Genomic DNA, 17,728 nt, shown 5'->3' with positions numbered 1-17,728 from the left:
ACCTTCCTTCGTTATACAAAGTGTGATTAAGCTTAGAATTTGACAATTAAAAACAAAAATTAGATTTTATGCATTTTTTTTCCTATAACAGCGAAATATTATTTAAATGTCAATCTTTGTTATAGGTGTATAAAAGCCATTCTCTATAATGGTTAAAAAATTTCATACCCAACAATCTTTGTTATAGAGAGGTTTGAGTATATTTAACATTTTTGTCAGGTGCAACGTAAATCGTACTCTCAACTGCGACTTACTAATCACATTTTAATTACTCACTAATTACGTTTTTAATCATAAATTGCGTTTAGCTTTTGAAAAAACAATATATAAACTTGACCTTTCTGCTATTCTTCGACAAAAAGCAACTCTTTATCAAACCTTAACTCTCTAATTCTTTGCTTAAATACATCCAAGTAAAATCTCTAATACATGTTTTACATTTCCTTTTACGTATAGCTAGGGTTTCTTCTATAATTTCCTTTTTTTTACTGCAGGTTAATTAGAGTTAATCTTCAAGCAAATGGACGATTCTTCAAGGTAAAAAAATTAAGCAAAATAAATGAAGGAAAAATTAACATAATGTGTGTTAACTGTTAAGTAATTTGTAGCAGTTTTTAGTATGTTCTGTTAATTGCAATGTATAAAATTAATCATTTTAAGTGATTTCATGTTGAACAGCAAAAAGCAAAGAAATGAAGGAAAAATAGATATAATGCAATTTCTAGTATGTTCTGTTAATTGCAGTATACGAAATTAAGTTTCTTAAAGTAATTTCGAGTTGAATATAAGAGGTAATCTTCGATCAAGTGGACGATTCTTCAAGGTCAAAAAAAAAATAAGCAAAATTAAGTTTTAAATAGTTTATATCAAATTTTTAGTATGTTCTGTTAATTGTAGTATGAAATTAAGCATATAGTATAAAGTGTGTTAAGTATATGAAATGTGAATTTACGGAAAAATTTGGAAGGAAAAATAATATAAAGTATGTTAGTAGGTTGTAGCAATTTTTAGTATGTTATGTTAATTGTAGTATATGAAATTAAGCATTTTTTGTAAGTGATTTTGAGTTGAATTGATCATTTTGTTTTGCTTTGAATTTGTAGTAACAATGTGAAAAGATTGGAAGGAAAAATAATATAATGCGTGTTAAGTAGTTTATTGGAATTTTTAGTATGTTATGATAATTGAAATCTATGAAATTAAGCATTTTGAATTGATCAGTTGTTTTACAATTGCCTGGTTTCTGATATATACTGAAACGTTAAGCATTTTTTAGTATATGTAAAGTTAATTTACTGAAAAAATTGGAAGGAAAAATAATATAATGCGTGTTAAGTAGTTTGTAGCAATTTGTAGTATGTTCTGTTAATTGTAGTATATGAAATTAGGCATTTTCTAGAAGTGATTTCGAGTTAAATTGATCAGTTTGTTTTACAAGTGTCTGGTTTCTCAGTTTATGATATTTTGGATTTTGTTTCCCTTTGGATTTGTAGAAATTTACTTGAGTTTTCTAGGCTCCGTTTGGCCATAGATTTTGAAGTTGAAACTTGAAAATTTGAGTTTATGAAGTTCTGATTTTTGGAACTTAAAGCTGTGTTTGGACATGCATTTTACTTGGAATTTTTTTGAATTTGTGAGTGGAAGTGAAATTAGGAACTTGAAAATATTTTTTCTCAATCTGATCAAATTTTATGGCCAAACAGATATTTGTAGATAAATTTCAAAATCTGATCCAAAATCTATGGCCAAACGCTAGCTTAAGTATATTAATGTGAATGAAAAAATTGGAAGGAAAAATAATATAATGCATGTTAAGTAGTTTACAATAATTTTTAGTATGTTATGTTAATTGTAGTATATGAAATTAAGCATTTTCGAGTTGAATTGATCAATTTTTTTACTAGTGCCTGGTTTTCTGAGTTTATGATATTTTAGATTTTGTTTCCGTTTGAATTTATAGGAATTTACTTAAGTTTTTTAGTATATGCAGTGTGAATTTGTGGACAAAAATGGAAGGAAAAATAATATAATGTGTGTTAAGTAGTTTATAGCAATTTTTAGTATGTTCTGTTAATTGCAATCTATGAAATTAAGCATTTTCTAAAAGTAATTTCGAGTTTAATTGATCAGTTTGTTTTACAAATGCCTGGTTTCTGAGTATATGATATTTTGGATTTTGTTTTCCTTTGAGTTTGTATGAATTTACTTGAGTATTTTAGTATCTGAATTTTAATTTGCAACAAAATGGAAATTTTTTTCAGGGATGAGGCGAGCGACACCATTAGGATCCTGGTTGCTACAGATTGTCATTTGGGCTATATGGAGAAGGATGAAGTACGTAGGCATGATTCATTTCAGGCATTTGAAGAGATATGTTCAATCGCGGAGAAAAAGCAGGCAAACAGATTTCTCTTCTTCACTCGGTTTGACAATTTCGCTTGTATTTGTTGGTGGAATTAACATTCCACTCCCCAGTCATTTTTTTCTTTATTTGTGCAAATTATCTGTGGTCTGTTTACCATAAAGGAGTGAAAACTAATTATAAGATTTTGTTGGAATCTAGTAAATACTTGACCGTTTCTTCCCGTGAATTGCTGTTGCGGAGAAACACAAAAGCATGCAAGTCAGACCGATAGGGTAACTTTGAATGGCGAGTGTTTTCACCATTTTGTTTCTTCATCTTTCCCATGCTCGAGAAATGTAACGTATCGATCAAACTGATATAGGGAAATTTAGGATCACTAATGCTTTTCAATTCCATCCTTAACTGTATTGTCCCCCCTGTTATGTTCAAAGTATTTTGGTGGCCATGAGTGAACTGCACTTTGTGCTTTTTCGAGGGCAGGCGAGATCGTATTGGTTGTTTCTGATTGCAATGATAGGTGGCGGAGATAAGATGGTGGCACATTGTAATAAGTGATTGGGTGGTGGCTAAAATTGGCCGCGAGTAGTGACAATTGTGGGCAACAAGCGACTGTGATCTGTCGCTGAGGATTGGTTTAAGTAGCAGTATGAGCCAAGCAATGGTGGTTGGAGGAAGTAGTATAAAATGACTTGTCCTTTTGAAAGACCTAAATGCTATTGCATGTTCTGTTGTACTGTCTTTTCTAATAGGAGAATGTTTTCCTTAATTTTAGAATGTTTTCCTTAATTTTAGATAACTAAGGCATGAATTTAGGAAAATGGTTTTCTAAAAAATAGCCCGCGTCTTGCCAGTGGATTATGTTCTGTTGGACATAGATTAGTGTTAATGTCTACATTGAAATATAGTTAAGAAGATCTCTAAATGCAAATTTCATTTGTCAGTTATTCTGTATACATGTATTCGTATCACTTATATTGACTTTACTTTTGCTCTAGGTGGACTTTGTGCTTCTCGGTGGTGATCTATTTCACGAGAATAAGCCATCCAGGTCAACACTAGTGAAAGCCATTGAGATTCTTCGCCGTTATTGTCTCAATGATCGACCAGTGCAATTCCAAGTTGTTAGTGACCAGACAGTGAACTTTGCTAACCTGTAATAACCATTTATCTGAACTCTGCTAACTTGTAATCGCTATTCTTCCTCTAATTGTCATGCTTTGCCTCTTTTTGTTCATTTTCGTTTCCTTTTGATAAGTATGAAAAGTCCTTATATGCTTTCTTCTTCTTCATCCTCCTTTTCTACGTTCTACCAGAGGATTCTGTTGCAAAGTTAGTTTATCTGAAATTCTTTTCGTCTTCTTCTTTAACCTCTGCTTCTCCTTTTCTATGTTCTATCAGAGGATTTTCCTGCAAAGTTCATCTGAAAATGTGATTTACATTTAATGTTTCCCTTTAAGTTCCTTTACATTTACTTCTTTGTTAGCATAAGTAAATTTCTCTTCTTCTTCTTTTTTTAATCTTTTGCGGGTCTTATTCAGATTTGGCCATGTAAATTATGAAGATCCTCACTTTAATGTGGGGTTGCCTGTTTTCAGCATTCATGGCAATCATGACGATCCAGCTGGTGTGGTATGGACTCTGTGAATGTTTCTTTACTTTTTTTATTCATTGACCAGCAGGACTATTTGTGATCATACCTTTGCCTGTTGGTGTGCAATGTGGTTGTTTTAAAAATTAATTATGAGATAGCCAAATCAACCTTGCTCGAAAGATGGCTTGTAGCTATTCATCCTCCTTTGCAGGGGAAACCATGTATTGCTGAAAAGCGAGATGCTAATTTTGTGCAAAACCGAATAAGAATGTACACAAAACAACAAGAGACAATAACTACAGAAATGGATTTTGTTTATTTTTGTCTAAGAATCCTATCTTTTCATGTATTTAAGATGGACAACATCTATGGGCCTTAGTTACTCCTGTTGCAGGAAATGAATTTGTTGAAATGTTACAATGGAAATAACTCGGGTTCTTGAAAGTTACTAACAAGTAGCTTACGTGTAAAAGAGATTCATCATTTTGAGTTGCGAACCTTATTCTTTTCCGTCTCTAATTTTCATATGGGTGCTTTAGACTTCACATTTCTCTTGTAGAGAAATTGGGTTCTGACCCTTAGGAGGTGGTTTGGATCCTTGCAATAACACACCTCTCGTATTGATTCTACGACAACAACTACGCTTCAGTCCCAAACAAGTTGGAGATTATATGAATCCTCACTGACCATGTTTCTCCATTTTTCTAATTCTTAATTGAATGTCATATGAACATTGTTAAGGCTTAAAAGAAAAACTTTAATTGGATACGGAGAAGTGAAAATAGGTGCATGGAAAAGTGTCAAAGTGGGCATGACTTTGTATTATAGTAGAATATTTACTGACGATCCTTGTGTAGGAAATTCAACATTGTTTTGGGATGGAGTAAAAAAGGGAGGGTGGATATCTGATTTTGCAGGGAAGATTTACTATTGATTATTTGGAGATTGTACTTGTCTGCATCTTTGTGGTAATGAACTAAAACAACTCTTATTTTGCTGTTTCAAGATAAAGCTAATGCGGAGTTGGACACCAACGTTACTGATTGGACTAGCATTTTAAAATTATTCTTATGGATCAATTGGCCAAAAAACTTTATAAAAAAAATTGAGTTACTATCTTCTTTCGTACGTGCTGATCTGGTCCACTTATGTTACAGGACAACCTATCTGCTGTTGATATCCTTTCCGCATGCAATCTTGTTAACTATTTTGGTAAAATGGATCTTGGTGGTTCTGGTGTTGGGGAGATTGCTCTCTACCCTATTCTTATGAGGAAGGTCCGCTTGTGCATATCTTCAATAAGAGGTTGCTGAGTTTGAAGCATGATTTTAGTTCTAACTACATGCTTTGCAGGGTTTAACAACAATAGCTCTTTATGGTCTTGGGAATATCAGAGATGAACGGTTGAATAGAATGTTTCAAGTATTTTTTCTAGTTCCTTTTCAGATCTGTCTGGCCTCTTTAATAAGAATAGATTCTAATTGTATTTCTTTTGTTACTTGAAGACACCACATGCCGTGCAATGGATGCGACCTGAGGCTCAGGAAGGGTGTCAAGTGTCAGACTGGTTCAACATTTTGGTACTTCACCAAAACAGGTTGGTTAAGATACTGATGATAATAATTGAAAATCTCTTTTCTTTACCTGCTGAAGATCTGTGCCAAGTTTTAGTAGAACGATTGACAATTTTGTTTGAGCAATAATGTTCTTCTGTTTTCTCGCCACATTTTCCAGAGTAAAGGCAAATCCAAAAAATGCAATAAATGAGCATTTCCTGCCTCGGTTTCTGGATTTTATTGTGTGGGGTCACGAACATGAATGTTTGGTGGATCCTCAGGTGCTAGTAATTCTGAAGCTTCTTGATTTCTGTACTCGCTCTTTATATTACTTCCGCTTCCTGTGAAGTAGGGTCCAATTGAAGCTTATCTTTTTTACAGGAGGTTCCAGGTATGGGTTTTCACATTACTCAGCCAGGTTCTTCTGTTGCGACATCACTTATTGAGGGTGAATCAAAGCAAAAACATGTACTCCTATTAGAAATTAAGGTTGTACTTCATGAGTTCCATCTTTAACTCTTTTTTTCAGTGTTGGTCATGCTTTTATATTTGAGTAATAGTTTCTACTTTACCTAGGGAAATCAATATCGTCCAACAAAGATACCTCTGAACTCAGTGCGTCCTTTTGAATATACTGAGGTAGCTTCTTTTATCCACCAGATCCTCTATAATGAGGTAGCTTCGTTTTGTAACTACATCCCTACACAAAGGATTTATTTCAAATTCCTTTTTTGTTATGATGCATGGTACAGGTTGTGCTGAAGGATGAACCTGATATTGATCCTAACGATCACAGTTCGATTCTCGAACATTTGGATAAAGTAGTATGTATATTCCTCCTTCAATCCTTTGTCTTTGTCCAGGATATTATATGAAAAACCTTTTGTACGCTTGTTATCTTCTGTTCCTTTTATTGAGAAGTTTATGACCATGATTGCATTTTAACCACTTCTGATTGCGATAGGTCAGAAAGCTGATAGAAAGATCTAGTCAAAAGGCTAATAATGGATCTGCTGTAAAGCTACCCTTAGTTCGAGTAAAGGTGGGTTTCTCATGTGACGTGTTTCACTTTTTATTCGTTGCCCCTCTCCCTTCTTTTGTTTTAGTGCGAAATTCATGTTCCTTTTTGGATGACTAATCTGACAGGTAGACTACTCTGGGTTTATGACTATAAATCCTCAAAGGTTTGGACAAAAATATGTGGGAAAGGTACTTCTTATACTTATTCCTAGATCAGGGTTCGAATCGCTTTTTGCGAATCCTGTCTTTTCTCTAGAGAGATGCATTCAAGACTGTTCATGACATTTTCAAATTTATAGGTTGCCAATCCACAGGATATTCTCATATTCTCAAAATCTTCAAAAAGGGTTGGCAAGGAAGGTAATTTACTGTTTTCCTGGGAGTGACGAATCTATTTACATTTTCTCCCCATGCAAGTTTGGGTCAGTAGTCTCGCCCTTTCCATGGCTTTTCATTGATGACTGTATTTTGTGTTTCACAATTTAATGGTTTAGTTCTGCCTAAGTGATTGTATGATCATTTTTACGGCGGAATCTAAATATTGCTCATAACTTGACCAAATTTAATTCATTCATGTCATGGAGACTCTGCACATCTGGGCTGTGATGCCCTATCAACATTAGCTCTACTGAAATGAATCTTCAGTTATCCATCTTAGACTGTCATAAGATATCTCCAATTTGTCATGAAGGAAACTTATACCATCTATATACTGTTGAATCATGTAATGTCACACTGGGTATGTAAGGGAATTTAATGGGGTGTAAAAGGTCTTGGACTACTCCATCCATTGCATTAAGGTTTTGGGTTGGATGTTGAAATTCTTCACAAAACCGTTATAAGCTTCTACATTCAACTTCTTTTTCCCTAGATTTTTAGAGAACAAACAGTATCTTGCGGCTCGAAAGTCCCCCCTTGATTGATATTAAATAATAGACATTTTCAACTTTTCGTATCAGTGGTTATTCCATGTTGAACAGGACCATTTACCCTTCCAATTTTGTATCAGTGCTTATTCCAAGTTGAAATGGAACATTCATTTTATCCAGAGGAAATTTTACAATTCATCTTAGGAGATTGGTATAGATTATCTTATAGTTGCTCAAGATATTTTTACCATTCTGGGCTTTCTAAATTATTTGACCATCTGTAATGCAGATACGCGGTACTTGTAATGCTAAAAGATAATTCATCCATCATTTTGGATACCCTGATTCTTCTTGTCCAAGCTTCTACATTTGATTCTTTTTTGTTTAATGATATCGTGATGTACCGTAGTTTTCATTACCACCTTTATGAACATTTCTTTATTTCTTGTAGCTAAGTTTGACGATTCTGAGCGGCTTCGCCCTGAAGAATTGAATCAGCAAAACATTGAAGCTTTAGTTGCTGAGAGCAATTTGGTGGGTATCAAGTCGAAGTTTGAAAACTTCTCATTCGGATGTCCCTAATCACCTTTTTAATAGTTCAGCATTTGGGTTTTCATTGTCTTATATCCAAAACAGAAGCATATAATGCTTTTATATTTCGAGTTCACAAGAGTTTTCTTTGGAAACCAGTTTCCTTAAAGTAAAAGAGAATGTTCTCTTGGCAGCACGGCGAAGTTTCCAATTGGGCATTTTTATCAATTATCCTGAACTTTTCTCTCTTTGTCCACCCCACCCCCTGTTCACCCAGTTCTAGTCTATTAAATGTGGTTTTCCTTGTTTACCACATAATATATCCAATTAGCAGTTAAAGAAAAGCATGTATGTCACAGTGAAACAATTCAACTCTCGCAATCAGTGTATAAACAGAAGATTTGATAAGAACAAGCACAAGTGCACAGCATTTTGATGCTGAGAACAGCACATCAAAGTCCTCATTTGTTATCAATATTGTGGAGCTATCTAATAATGACTTTTTGCTACAGAAAATGGAGGTACTTCCAGTCAGCGATTTGGATGTTGCGCTGCACAATTTTGTAAACAAGGATGACAAAATGGCTTTTCATTCTTGTATAAAATACAACCTTGAGGAAACTCGAGTGAGTATTTCAATTTGTTATGTGGTAGTCGCTATAATCAGGGATGTTGCTACGTTCCATTTTCTTCTACTCCTACAGATTTGTTACTTTAATTGTGCATTACTAAGTCTGAAGGATTTCTTAACAGAACAAAATAGCTCGTGATTCAGATGACGTGAAGTTTGAAGAAGATGATATAATTTTAAAAGTTGGAGAGTGCTTAGAGGTAAGAATCTTATCTCTTTTACCTTGAGATAATATGTGCTGCTTTTGTAGTGGCGGGGACAAATACTTCTTCTTTTAACGGTGGTGTACAGGCCAACTTGCATGCACCTCGACTACTCCACCTGATACCTTCCACCAGTACAAATATGGGTAACTCTACCCACAAGGTTGAGGCAGATAAGAAGAAATCACCTAGTCTTTTTTGTCATTGTTGGGATGCGAACCCTGGTCTCCAAGGATTGTACCCACTTCACTGAGCACTAGGCACACCCTTGGTTCCATGGTGGGAACTGATACTTGGGACTCTATTAAGTCGTCTACATATCAAGATTCCCTTAAAGAAGAGCCTGTACCTTCTCAATTTTCTTCCCTTTATTCTTTATTCTTGGTTCACAGTTTCAATTGGGGAAAGATAGGTTGGGCACCCATTCAGTATCTTAGAATATAATGAAGGGGTGGGGTGCTTTTATCGATAACATTACTTTTAAGGTTGGGGATGGGAGTAGAGTTAGATTTTTGGGGGGCATAAGTGGTGTGGAGGTTTAGTGCTAAAAGATGAATTCTCGATGTTGTATAGAGTCTCTTGTCAAAGGGAGATGACCGTTTAGCAAGTTAGGGGAGCACAAGGGGATGGGACTTTTTGGGATTTGAGGTTCAGGAGGGATTTCCAGGATTGGGAGGTGAATAAGTTTCAGATTGCTAGACGTACTTCATAAGCGATGCGGGCCAGTTGATAGACCCCATGTCTTTGGGAGGTGGGAGCAACAAATTGTTTTTGTCAAGTCTTTCTACTAAAAGATGTTGGTTAGGATGGAAGACAGCTTTTCCTTTTGATTCGGTGTGGATTCTGGTGGTATGGGGAAGGTGTTCTTCACTTGGTTATCTGCTAGTGGGGTGATTTTAACGGCAGAGAATCTTAGGAAACGGAAGGTTGTCTGCATCAGTTGGTGTTTTCTTTGTAAGGAGCTAAGTTGCTTGGACTCTCTAAAAATGTTGTAAGATTCGTGTCGGATCCTCCAAAAATACACTACTTTTGGAGGATCCAACACGCATCCGTCTATATTTCTGAAGAGTCCGAGTAACATAGGTAAGGAGACAGGTGAGGACGTAAATCACATTTTGTTGCATTGCAATCTAGCAACAAGGCTATGGTGGGATATCTTTAGATGGTTCGGCGTTTCATGGGTGATGTCGAGATCCGTGAAGGAGTTGATGTTCAGTTGGAAGACTGGAGCTTGGAGAAGAAGCCAAAAGGCTTGGAATGTTACCCTTTTTGCCTTAATGTGGGTCATTTGGGGAGAGAGAAATAGGAGAGCTTTTGAAGGGGTGGGGATGAGCTTTGCTCAATTGAGGAGTAGCCTTCGTTTCCCTATTTTCTTTTGGTGCACCCATGTAGTTCCTAGTTGTATAGAGGATTGGGTATCTTTTGGAGGGAACCATATTTTGTAGGTTTCTCCTTTTTTGGGTATATATCTGAGAAAAGACATCATTTGACCCTTGAACTTGGCACGAAAACTCAGTTTAGCAACTAAACTTAACTTGTATTTATTTACCCCCCTTAACAACTTTCATCCCAATTATTTACCACCCTGAGAGCTGACGTGGCAAAAAAAAAAAAAAAAAAAAAAAAAATTAAGAGAGTGAAAAATATAAAAAGGTGGGCTCGCTGATATATATATATATATATATATATATATATATATATAATTAATTATTTTTTCTCTCCACCCCACCCCGCCCCACCCCACAGCCCCGCCCCCTCTTCTTCACCCCACAACCGCGCCCCCACCACCATCTTCTTCACCCTTCATTTTTTATTTTTCTCTTTCTTCTTCTTTCTCCTCATCCTACCATAACCACCCATAAGAACAACACCCACATCTTTAACCCACACCCACCACCACCATCACCCCACCAAATTTCATCCCATTCCTTCTCAAAATCGTCCAAATTGGTTATTTTGGTTGTCATTGTTGGCTATTATTATTATTATTAGCAACCCCATTTTTTCCCTAATCATTATTCCATAACTTTATTTTTGAAAGAAAACAAAAATCAAAATCAAGAAACCAAAAAATGGTGAAAATGGTAAGAAAAGAATGATGAGAATATAGAGAGAAAGAGGAATTTGTGAAGAAGAAGGAGGAGGAAGGTGGTGGGGGCGGGGCTGTGGAGTGGGGTGGGGGTTGTGAAGAAGACGAAATGGTGGGGGAGGGGCTGTGGCGTGGTGGGGGAGGGGCTGTGGGGGTCTGTGAAGAAGAAGAAGGTGGTGGGGGCGGGGCTGTGGGGTGAAGAAGAGGGGGCGGGGTGGGGGGTTGTGAAGAAGAAGATGGTGGTGGTTATGGAATAATGATTATGGAAGAAATGGGGTTGCTAATAACAATAATAATAGCCAACAATAACAACCAAAATAACCAATTTGGATGAATTTGAAAAGGAATGGGATGAAATTTGGTGGGGTGATGGTGGTGGTGGCGGTGGGTGTTGTTCTTATGGGTGTTTATGGTAGGATGAGGAGACAGAAGAAGGAAGGGAAAAATAAAAAATGAAGGGTTGGTAATTTTTTAGTATTGGTTATTTTGGTTGGCGGCGGCAGCGGGGGGGTTGAGGAGAAAGAAGAAGAAAGAGGAGGAAAGAAGAAGAAAGAGAAAAAATAATAAAAGAAAAACAAAAAATGAAGGGTTAGTAATTTTTGACATGGCAATGACGTGGCAACGATGTGGCAATGACGTGGCGCCGTGTAATACACCTCCCATTGTGAGAGTGGTATTATTTTCTCGGGGTGGTAAATAATTGAAATGAAAGTTGTTAAGGGGGTAAATAAATACAAGTTAAGTTTAGTTGTTAAACTGAGTTTTCGTGCCAAGTTCAAGGGTCAAATGATGTCTTTTCTCTATATATCTTGTATATGGCCATCTTATCTTGTTATTATTAATGGAATACTTTACTTGATCGGAAAAAAAAGGGAGACATTGCAATCTAGGTTAACACAGTTAAAGATGACCTTCAAGTCCGGCCCTTAAGATCCATTCATGATTGTTCACTACACAGTTCATAATGACATGAACAATTTGCATGTGCTTGGTCACGTCCAGTCAACTTAAATAGTACATGTATTGCTTGTTAAAAATTAGCCAAAGATGGAATTCGTCAGTCTTGGGATGATGAATAGAGCTGTACTGCTTTTTGCTTGGAATAGACGGGTGGAAAAGTTCTTCCAAACATTCTATGATTGCGATTCACTATTTTGCATAATTTTACATATTGACATCTATTTTTCTTGATTGTACTGATCATTGTGAGCTTCTTTTGGGCTTGTGAGTTGCACAATATCATTACCGGTATGTAATGGTCTGAAGCATTATATTATTATATGGCTTTTGTAGGAACGTGTCAAACAAAGAGCTGCACGAAATAAAGATGATCAACCTTTCTCCTTTAGTGGACAGTCTTTGGAGGTATTCCTTGTATTTTTTAGCTGAGGATGATCTTATAGAGTCGGTGTCCATTTTTATTTTGTCCAATATACGTATAATCCAAGGGCATCTGATCCATAATGTTTAAGGATATTGTACTGGTTCTCAGGATACTAGAGGCAAAAGTACTGGAGTAGGATCAGCAGTTTCATTTAGTGATGATGAGGATGCCACTATGCCCTCCGCCTCAAAGTCTACTGCCGGAAAAGGAAGGAAAGAGTCATCTCAATCTTTTAGATCCTCTCGTGATACTTCTGAAGTTGGCAAGACCTCTTCAAGGGGAAGGGGTAGAGGTAGAGGCAGAGGAAGGGCTTCCAATAGCTTGAAGCAGACAACCCTTGATGCATCTCTGGGATTCCGTCAGTCACAGAGGTTTGTCCTGGGTTCCTAGTAGTGATGCTCCAGTTTAACGTACTGCATCCAGTCTTCTTTACAAATATTCCACATGCAGAGGTTTTTTCTTTGTTGTGCTTGTCTCTTGCTGTCTTTGGCATCAAAAGGGTTCCTATGTGGCATGTTGCTGTTGTAAGCATCAAGCATTGATAGAAGTTTCATTATATTTCTGATCTAAAAACTACATGTACCTTACTAAGAATTAGAAAGCAGGATCGAATCAGAATACACTCGCCTTGGGCAAATAGGGGTGCCATTGGTCACACAAAAGCTGCCTAATAGTACGACAAAAGAATACCCATCATAAAGATGCTTCACGCTCTTTGAGTTGCAGAAGCAGATAAAACTCTTTGCTGCTTTTATTAAATAAGCGAATCAATAACAATATTTTTGCTTTGATCAGTGCAAATAAGCAGTTACGGTTACTTCTTACGAAAGTTTTGATGGTTTAGCATTTTCATGTTTTATTGTTTTTTTTTTTCATTTTTTTTAATTCCTATATAAACTTAAACTTTCATCAATAATTTACGATATATGGATAACAATTCTGCTTTTTTCGATTTTGCTTCTTTAGAAACTTGTAATTACTTAGAAGTTTGATCTATTTTCATTTCTTACTCTATAACTTAATTGTTGTGGAGTTTTAACACTTCCTAAAAGTAGGAATTATTTAATGAATATGAAATCACATCAAGAGCAGTCAAATAGCTGTCATCTCTTTTTGAAAGACTGATTAAGTTGTCATCTTTTAAATGTTTGCATAAAACAAAGGATCTTCATATGAAAGAAAAGAAGCACCGTCTTCAACATTTTGTAGGGTCAATGTTTACAAATAAAATTTTACACAGTCAAAATAGCTGATAGCAGTTTGCATCTGCTTTAGAATTTGCTACAATTCTAGGTAATGTTAGCATTTTTTGCAATTACTCCATGTCATACAAGTCCTTTACATAAATTTTGCTGCTGCAGATCTGCATCAATTGCTGCATCTGCGTCAGTGCGAAGTATTGCCGAAGATGATGAGAATGTGGAATCTCCTTCAAGTGATGAAGATGCCAAGCAGGACACTAATGCTATTGACGAAAGCTCAGTATGTCCTATCTTCCTTATTGAATACATTTCTTGCCCCAATCACTTCTCTTCCTGGTCTAGAAAGCTGTGTTAGGGAAGATAAAAAAATAAAAAAAGAATATTGGAAACAAGTAAAGGCACTTAACTTGCACACGGTTTAATTGCGGTCCTATATGAGCATTACATTGCATTTTATACAATCAACGCCAGCATTACTCACACTGTTGAAAAATAGAAAGCAAAAGATTGGAAGTGTTAGAAATGGCAACGAAAAACCTTAGCACAAGTTCATAACTGCAAAGTTCTGGCTCTCCTCTCGTTGCCTGAGAATTGAAGTTAGAAATTAATAGCATGAATAAAAGAACTTATATTCGAGAAAGAAGGAAGACAACAGATGCCTATTCTATCTATTGATGATCCGTGGAGACTCCGACTCACTCTTCAGTCCACATTTGCCCACTTAACCGCTGTGCTTCTCAGCTGCCAGTTATGTGGTGATTACATTTGCATTTAGAGTAAGGAATGAGGAGTTCCAGTTGCTTTGAACTACTGAACAACCAGTGCCGTTATAATAAACATAACCACTTTAGTTTGAATCTGTTTTCCCCTGTGATTTTTTGTTGGATAGTGTGCATCAAAATTGCAAATACTGGTTGGTGAAAAGTATTTCTTGGATTTATCATAATTTTTTTGTCTCACATCCTTTTGCTGTATGCTACATAATTGCGCCTTTATATGCTGTCTCCCATTGCTAGGATGATGATAAGACAGTCCAGGGCAAAGGACGCAAGAGGGCTGCTCCAAGGGGAAGGGGCAGAGCTTCAGCAACAGCGGCTAAAAGGGGAAAAAGATCAGATAGCTCCTCATCTTCACTTCAAAGGATGCTCATGGATGCAGATGAAGATGATGATGATGATGATGACGACATGGCAAAGAAAGAAACTAGACCTCGACCTCGACCTCGGGTAAGTGATGTATCAGAAAGTATATATGGATTGAATTTAGCTGTTATAAAAGGCAATGCTTATAGTATTTTGACAAATAAAACTTTGTAAAATATTCTTCTCCATGGAAAATGTTATCCCGTTTAAGTTGAATTTTGCTGTTTGCTTCTTCTTGAGTGTGCTTATAGTTATGTCTTTATAATTATGCTTCTGTAGTCTAATATAGGGGCTTGAGTTTATCTCAGCATGATTACCTGAATACATTCAGTTACTTCAAATGAAATTTCTAATCAGATTCCAGTGGCTCATTTTTGAAGAAATAAAATCTAAATTGTGTTATAGGGAGAATTGATGAGAGATCAAAGATTTCATAAACTTGTGCAGTTTTCCTCCTTGTGAGGTACAGGAGGCTGGAACTTAAACTTTTTTTTGCGCGGATTGCCCTTCATTTGGGGTGGTCTTTAATTTTTGCCCTTCAAATTGGTGGTCTTTAAGTATTGCCTCTCGCCTAACACCCTGAAGTTGTGGGTTCGAACCCCAGCTCAGTAAAAAAAAAAAAAAAATCGAAAGGCAGAATTTTCGCGAGGCAGAGGTTGCAAAATTCTGCCATGCAAATTCTGCCTATTTGGGCCTTAAGGCAGAATTTGCATGGGCACAGGCATAAAAATTAAAGACCACCTCCAGCGAAGGGCAATCCTACAAATTGCCCGAACTTAAATATCCATTTAGTTATTGATAAATATTCAAGAAATTCTGATGTTGACAAAAGGTGCAAATTAATTAGGGAAATTGCACATGACAAGTGATAAGTAACACGCTTAAGCGTCTCTTCTTCACTGAGCATTCAAAAAGTTGTGCATTTTACCTCACCTTACAAAGCAAAGTTTTCTAATTTGAAACATGGTGCGCATGACTAATGTTCTTTGCAGGTAACTAGGAATTACGGTTCTTTAAGGAGATGACCGTAGCTGGAACTTCTGATACCATTTGTTCCATTCAGGGATGTTGATTATGATGACTGAATTTGCATATCGAGTTGTAAATATACATTAGTAAGTCGCATAGTATTTTCGGTTTTAATTCCAGCGGCTTTGTATTACTTTGAGGAGTAGGTCTTGTTTCTTTACAGTTTACAGGTACAGTTGGCTTCCAAATCTAATCCAATTTTGAACATGCATTTGCTCTAGTGAACTAAGCGACATGGTTATGTTTCTTCCAATGCGGTATATTCTTCAGTCAGATTGCGGAATTACCTTTTCCTTTATCCAGTGTAGTGCTGCAGAATGAGCCCATATTTTGTCAACCTGTCCAATCCGCTCATATTTTTATGGGTCGTATGGGTGATATATAAAGGAATTTTTACTGGTTATAGCTTCTGTTAAGACCTAATTATTAATAATAACTACCCTTTTATTTAATTATAATTAGTAGCTAATTCACTTTTCTAAATTACAATTGGTAGTTATATCAAAATACATACCCAAATACATATATCTTTCTCTATTCCCACTCACTATCCATTTTGATTTTCCATCCTCTCAAAACCCTAAAAAACTTTCTCTCTCCTCCTCACTACAATCGCCGCCGCCACGGTCCGGAGCTCCCGACGACGACTCCAGCGGATCCCAACCAAAACAACCGCCTCTCTCTCTCTCTCTCTCCCCCCTCCTCGCATCTGGACCGACTTTGAACATTTGAAGACAAACCTCAGCGTCACCATAAATGGCAGCATGAAACGGCGGAGAGAATCAGATCTGCTTCCAGATCTGGTCGATTCCGGTGTCGGCGCATCCAAATACAACTAATTCACTCGTGACCCAACTGATCTTCCACATATTATACATCATCATTCATCTTCTTTTCTTTATGTAGCTGGCTCAGATCTGCGGATTTGAGTGTTTTTTTGTATTTTTTGAGTGTATTTGTTAACAGTGTATTTGGCTGAATAGATGAACAATGTATATCTCAGATATGATATATTTGGAAAATGGCTCGGATCTAGCTAGCTCGGATCTATAACGGATTTGAGTGTTTTTGTTAACAGTGTATTTGGCTGAATATATGAAACAATGTATTTGGTTGAATGTGTGAACATATGTATTTGGCTGAATATATGAACAGTGTTTTCAAATACACGGAAATTTAAATGTATTTGGCTTCATATGTAGCTTGAATGTACACAATGTATTTGACATTTTGTTAAAATCCATTCAAATACATTGAATATATGAGCTTGTTTTCAAATACACGGATTTTTGAATGTATTTGACTTCATATGTAGTTTGAATGTACACAATGTATTTGAAATTTTGTTGAAATGGCATCAAATACAACGAAAACCCATAAATGTAGCTACAGAATCAATATGTATTTGAAAACAAACAAATACACCCATTAAAATACATATGTTCATTAAATAGTAGCTATGGTTGGTAATATTGAAAAGGTAGCTACTAAAGGTAAGGACCTATTAAAGGGTAGCTATTTCATGTAAGTTTACCTATTATAAATGGGTAAAATTTGAGCCTCAACCCGTATTCAAACCGTAGGAATATAGGTATTCACAGGTAAAATGTGGGTAACATACTGGTTAGTCTAAATTGTTGGTAAGTTTACTTAAACTGGCTTTGCAAGTCTCAGAGCCACCAGAGGCATTTTGGTTGATTTATTTAAATTAACAGTTGCAATGCATAGCTTTAGCTCTATGTAAGACTGACTTGGTCATATATATGGAGTATTATTCTATCACTAGAACGGATTCAAAGTACGGTAATAGAGATTGAGAGATAAATATTTTAGAGATTGCAAATTGAGAGAAATATTGAGACTTTGAGAGGAGGAGGCAGAGAGAATAGTGAAAGTTGTGTGAAATAAAATGGAAATATGATAATGGATAAAAACTTATAAATCGAATTTTGTGAAATAAAATAAAAATATGATAACGGATAAATATTTATACGTCTGATTTTGGGAACACTATGTAAGCAGTAATAATAATGGATAAATTTATAAGTCTAGCCATTTCGGAGTCTATCAGGCATGCACGGTGGAAGTTGCAAAAGTTTACCTCAAACAGTCTGTC

The 17,728-nt window shown here is 36.0% G+C and overlaps 1 protein-coding gene across 4 annotated transcripts; it reads left to right on the top strand.

Annotated features, from left to right (window-relative positions):
* Positions 1 to 298: 298 nt before the first annotated feature.
* LOC132057440 (double-strand break repair protein MRE11) lies at positions 299 to 17,335 on the top strand. Of its 4 annotated transcripts, none has more exons than XR_009415148.1 (25): positions 299 to 413; positions 495 to 537; positions 2,262 to 2,397; positions 3,361 to 3,518; positions 3,904 to 3,994; positions 5,114 to 5,233; positions 5,310 to 5,378; positions 5,462 to 5,553; positions 5,691 to 5,793; positions 5,894 to 6,001; positions 6,089 to 6,151; positions 6,265 to 6,336; positions 6,477 to 6,554; positions 6,659 to 6,721; positions 6,832 to 6,892; positions 7,853 to 7,935; positions 8,445 to 8,558; positions 8,686 to 8,763; positions 12,149 to 12,220; positions 12,348 to 12,610; positions 13,601 to 13,721; positions 14,458 to 14,667; positions 15,576 to 15,698; positions 15,834 to 15,980; positions 17,128 to 17,335. XR_009415148.1 is itself a non-coding variant. In XM_059450041.1 (23 exons), the coding sequence occupies exons 2-23, from the start codon at positions 521 to 523 to the stop codon at positions 15,606 to 15,608; spliced, it is 2,205 nt and encodes a 734-aa protein (XP_059306024.1). In that variant the 5' UTR covers positions 299 to 413; positions 495 to 520; the 3' UTR covers positions 15,609 to 15,823. The 4 variants fall into 4 exon arrangements, 2 of the variants coding, with proteins under 2 accessions (XP_059306024.1, XP_059306025.1); XR_009415147.1 differs by having other exon boundaries at positions 15,776 to 15,980; XM_059450041.1 differs by lacking the exons at positions 15,834 to 15,980; positions 17,128 to 17,335 and having other exon boundaries at positions 15,576 to 15,823.
* The last annotated feature ends 393 nt before the right edge of the window (positions 17,336 to 17,728 follow it).

The sequence above is a fragment of the Lycium ferocissimum genome, chromosome 5 (genome assembly GCF_029784015.1).
Source record: "Lycium ferocissimum isolate CSIRO_LF1 chromosome 5, AGI_CSIRO_Lferr_CH_V1, whole genome shotgun sequence".
NCBI classification, from domain to species: domain Eukaryota; kingdom Viridiplantae; phylum Streptophyta; class Magnoliopsida; order Solanales; family Solanaceae; genus Lycium; species Lycium ferocissimum.
This window is presented reverse-complemented; position numbering and strand designations above follow the sequence as displayed.

Excerpts from the sequence above, each read along its gene's own strand:
- LOC132057440 (XM_059450041.1), top strand. Across the intron at positions 3,995-5,113 it reads ATGACGATCCAGCTGGTGTG|GACAACCTATCTGCTGTTGA; the intron begins GTATGGACTCTG and ends CTTATGTTACAG. Across the intron at positions 14,668-15,575 it reads GACCTCGACCTCGACCTCGG|GTAACTAGGAATTACGGTTC; the intron begins GTAAGTGATGTA and ends TGTTCTTTGCAG.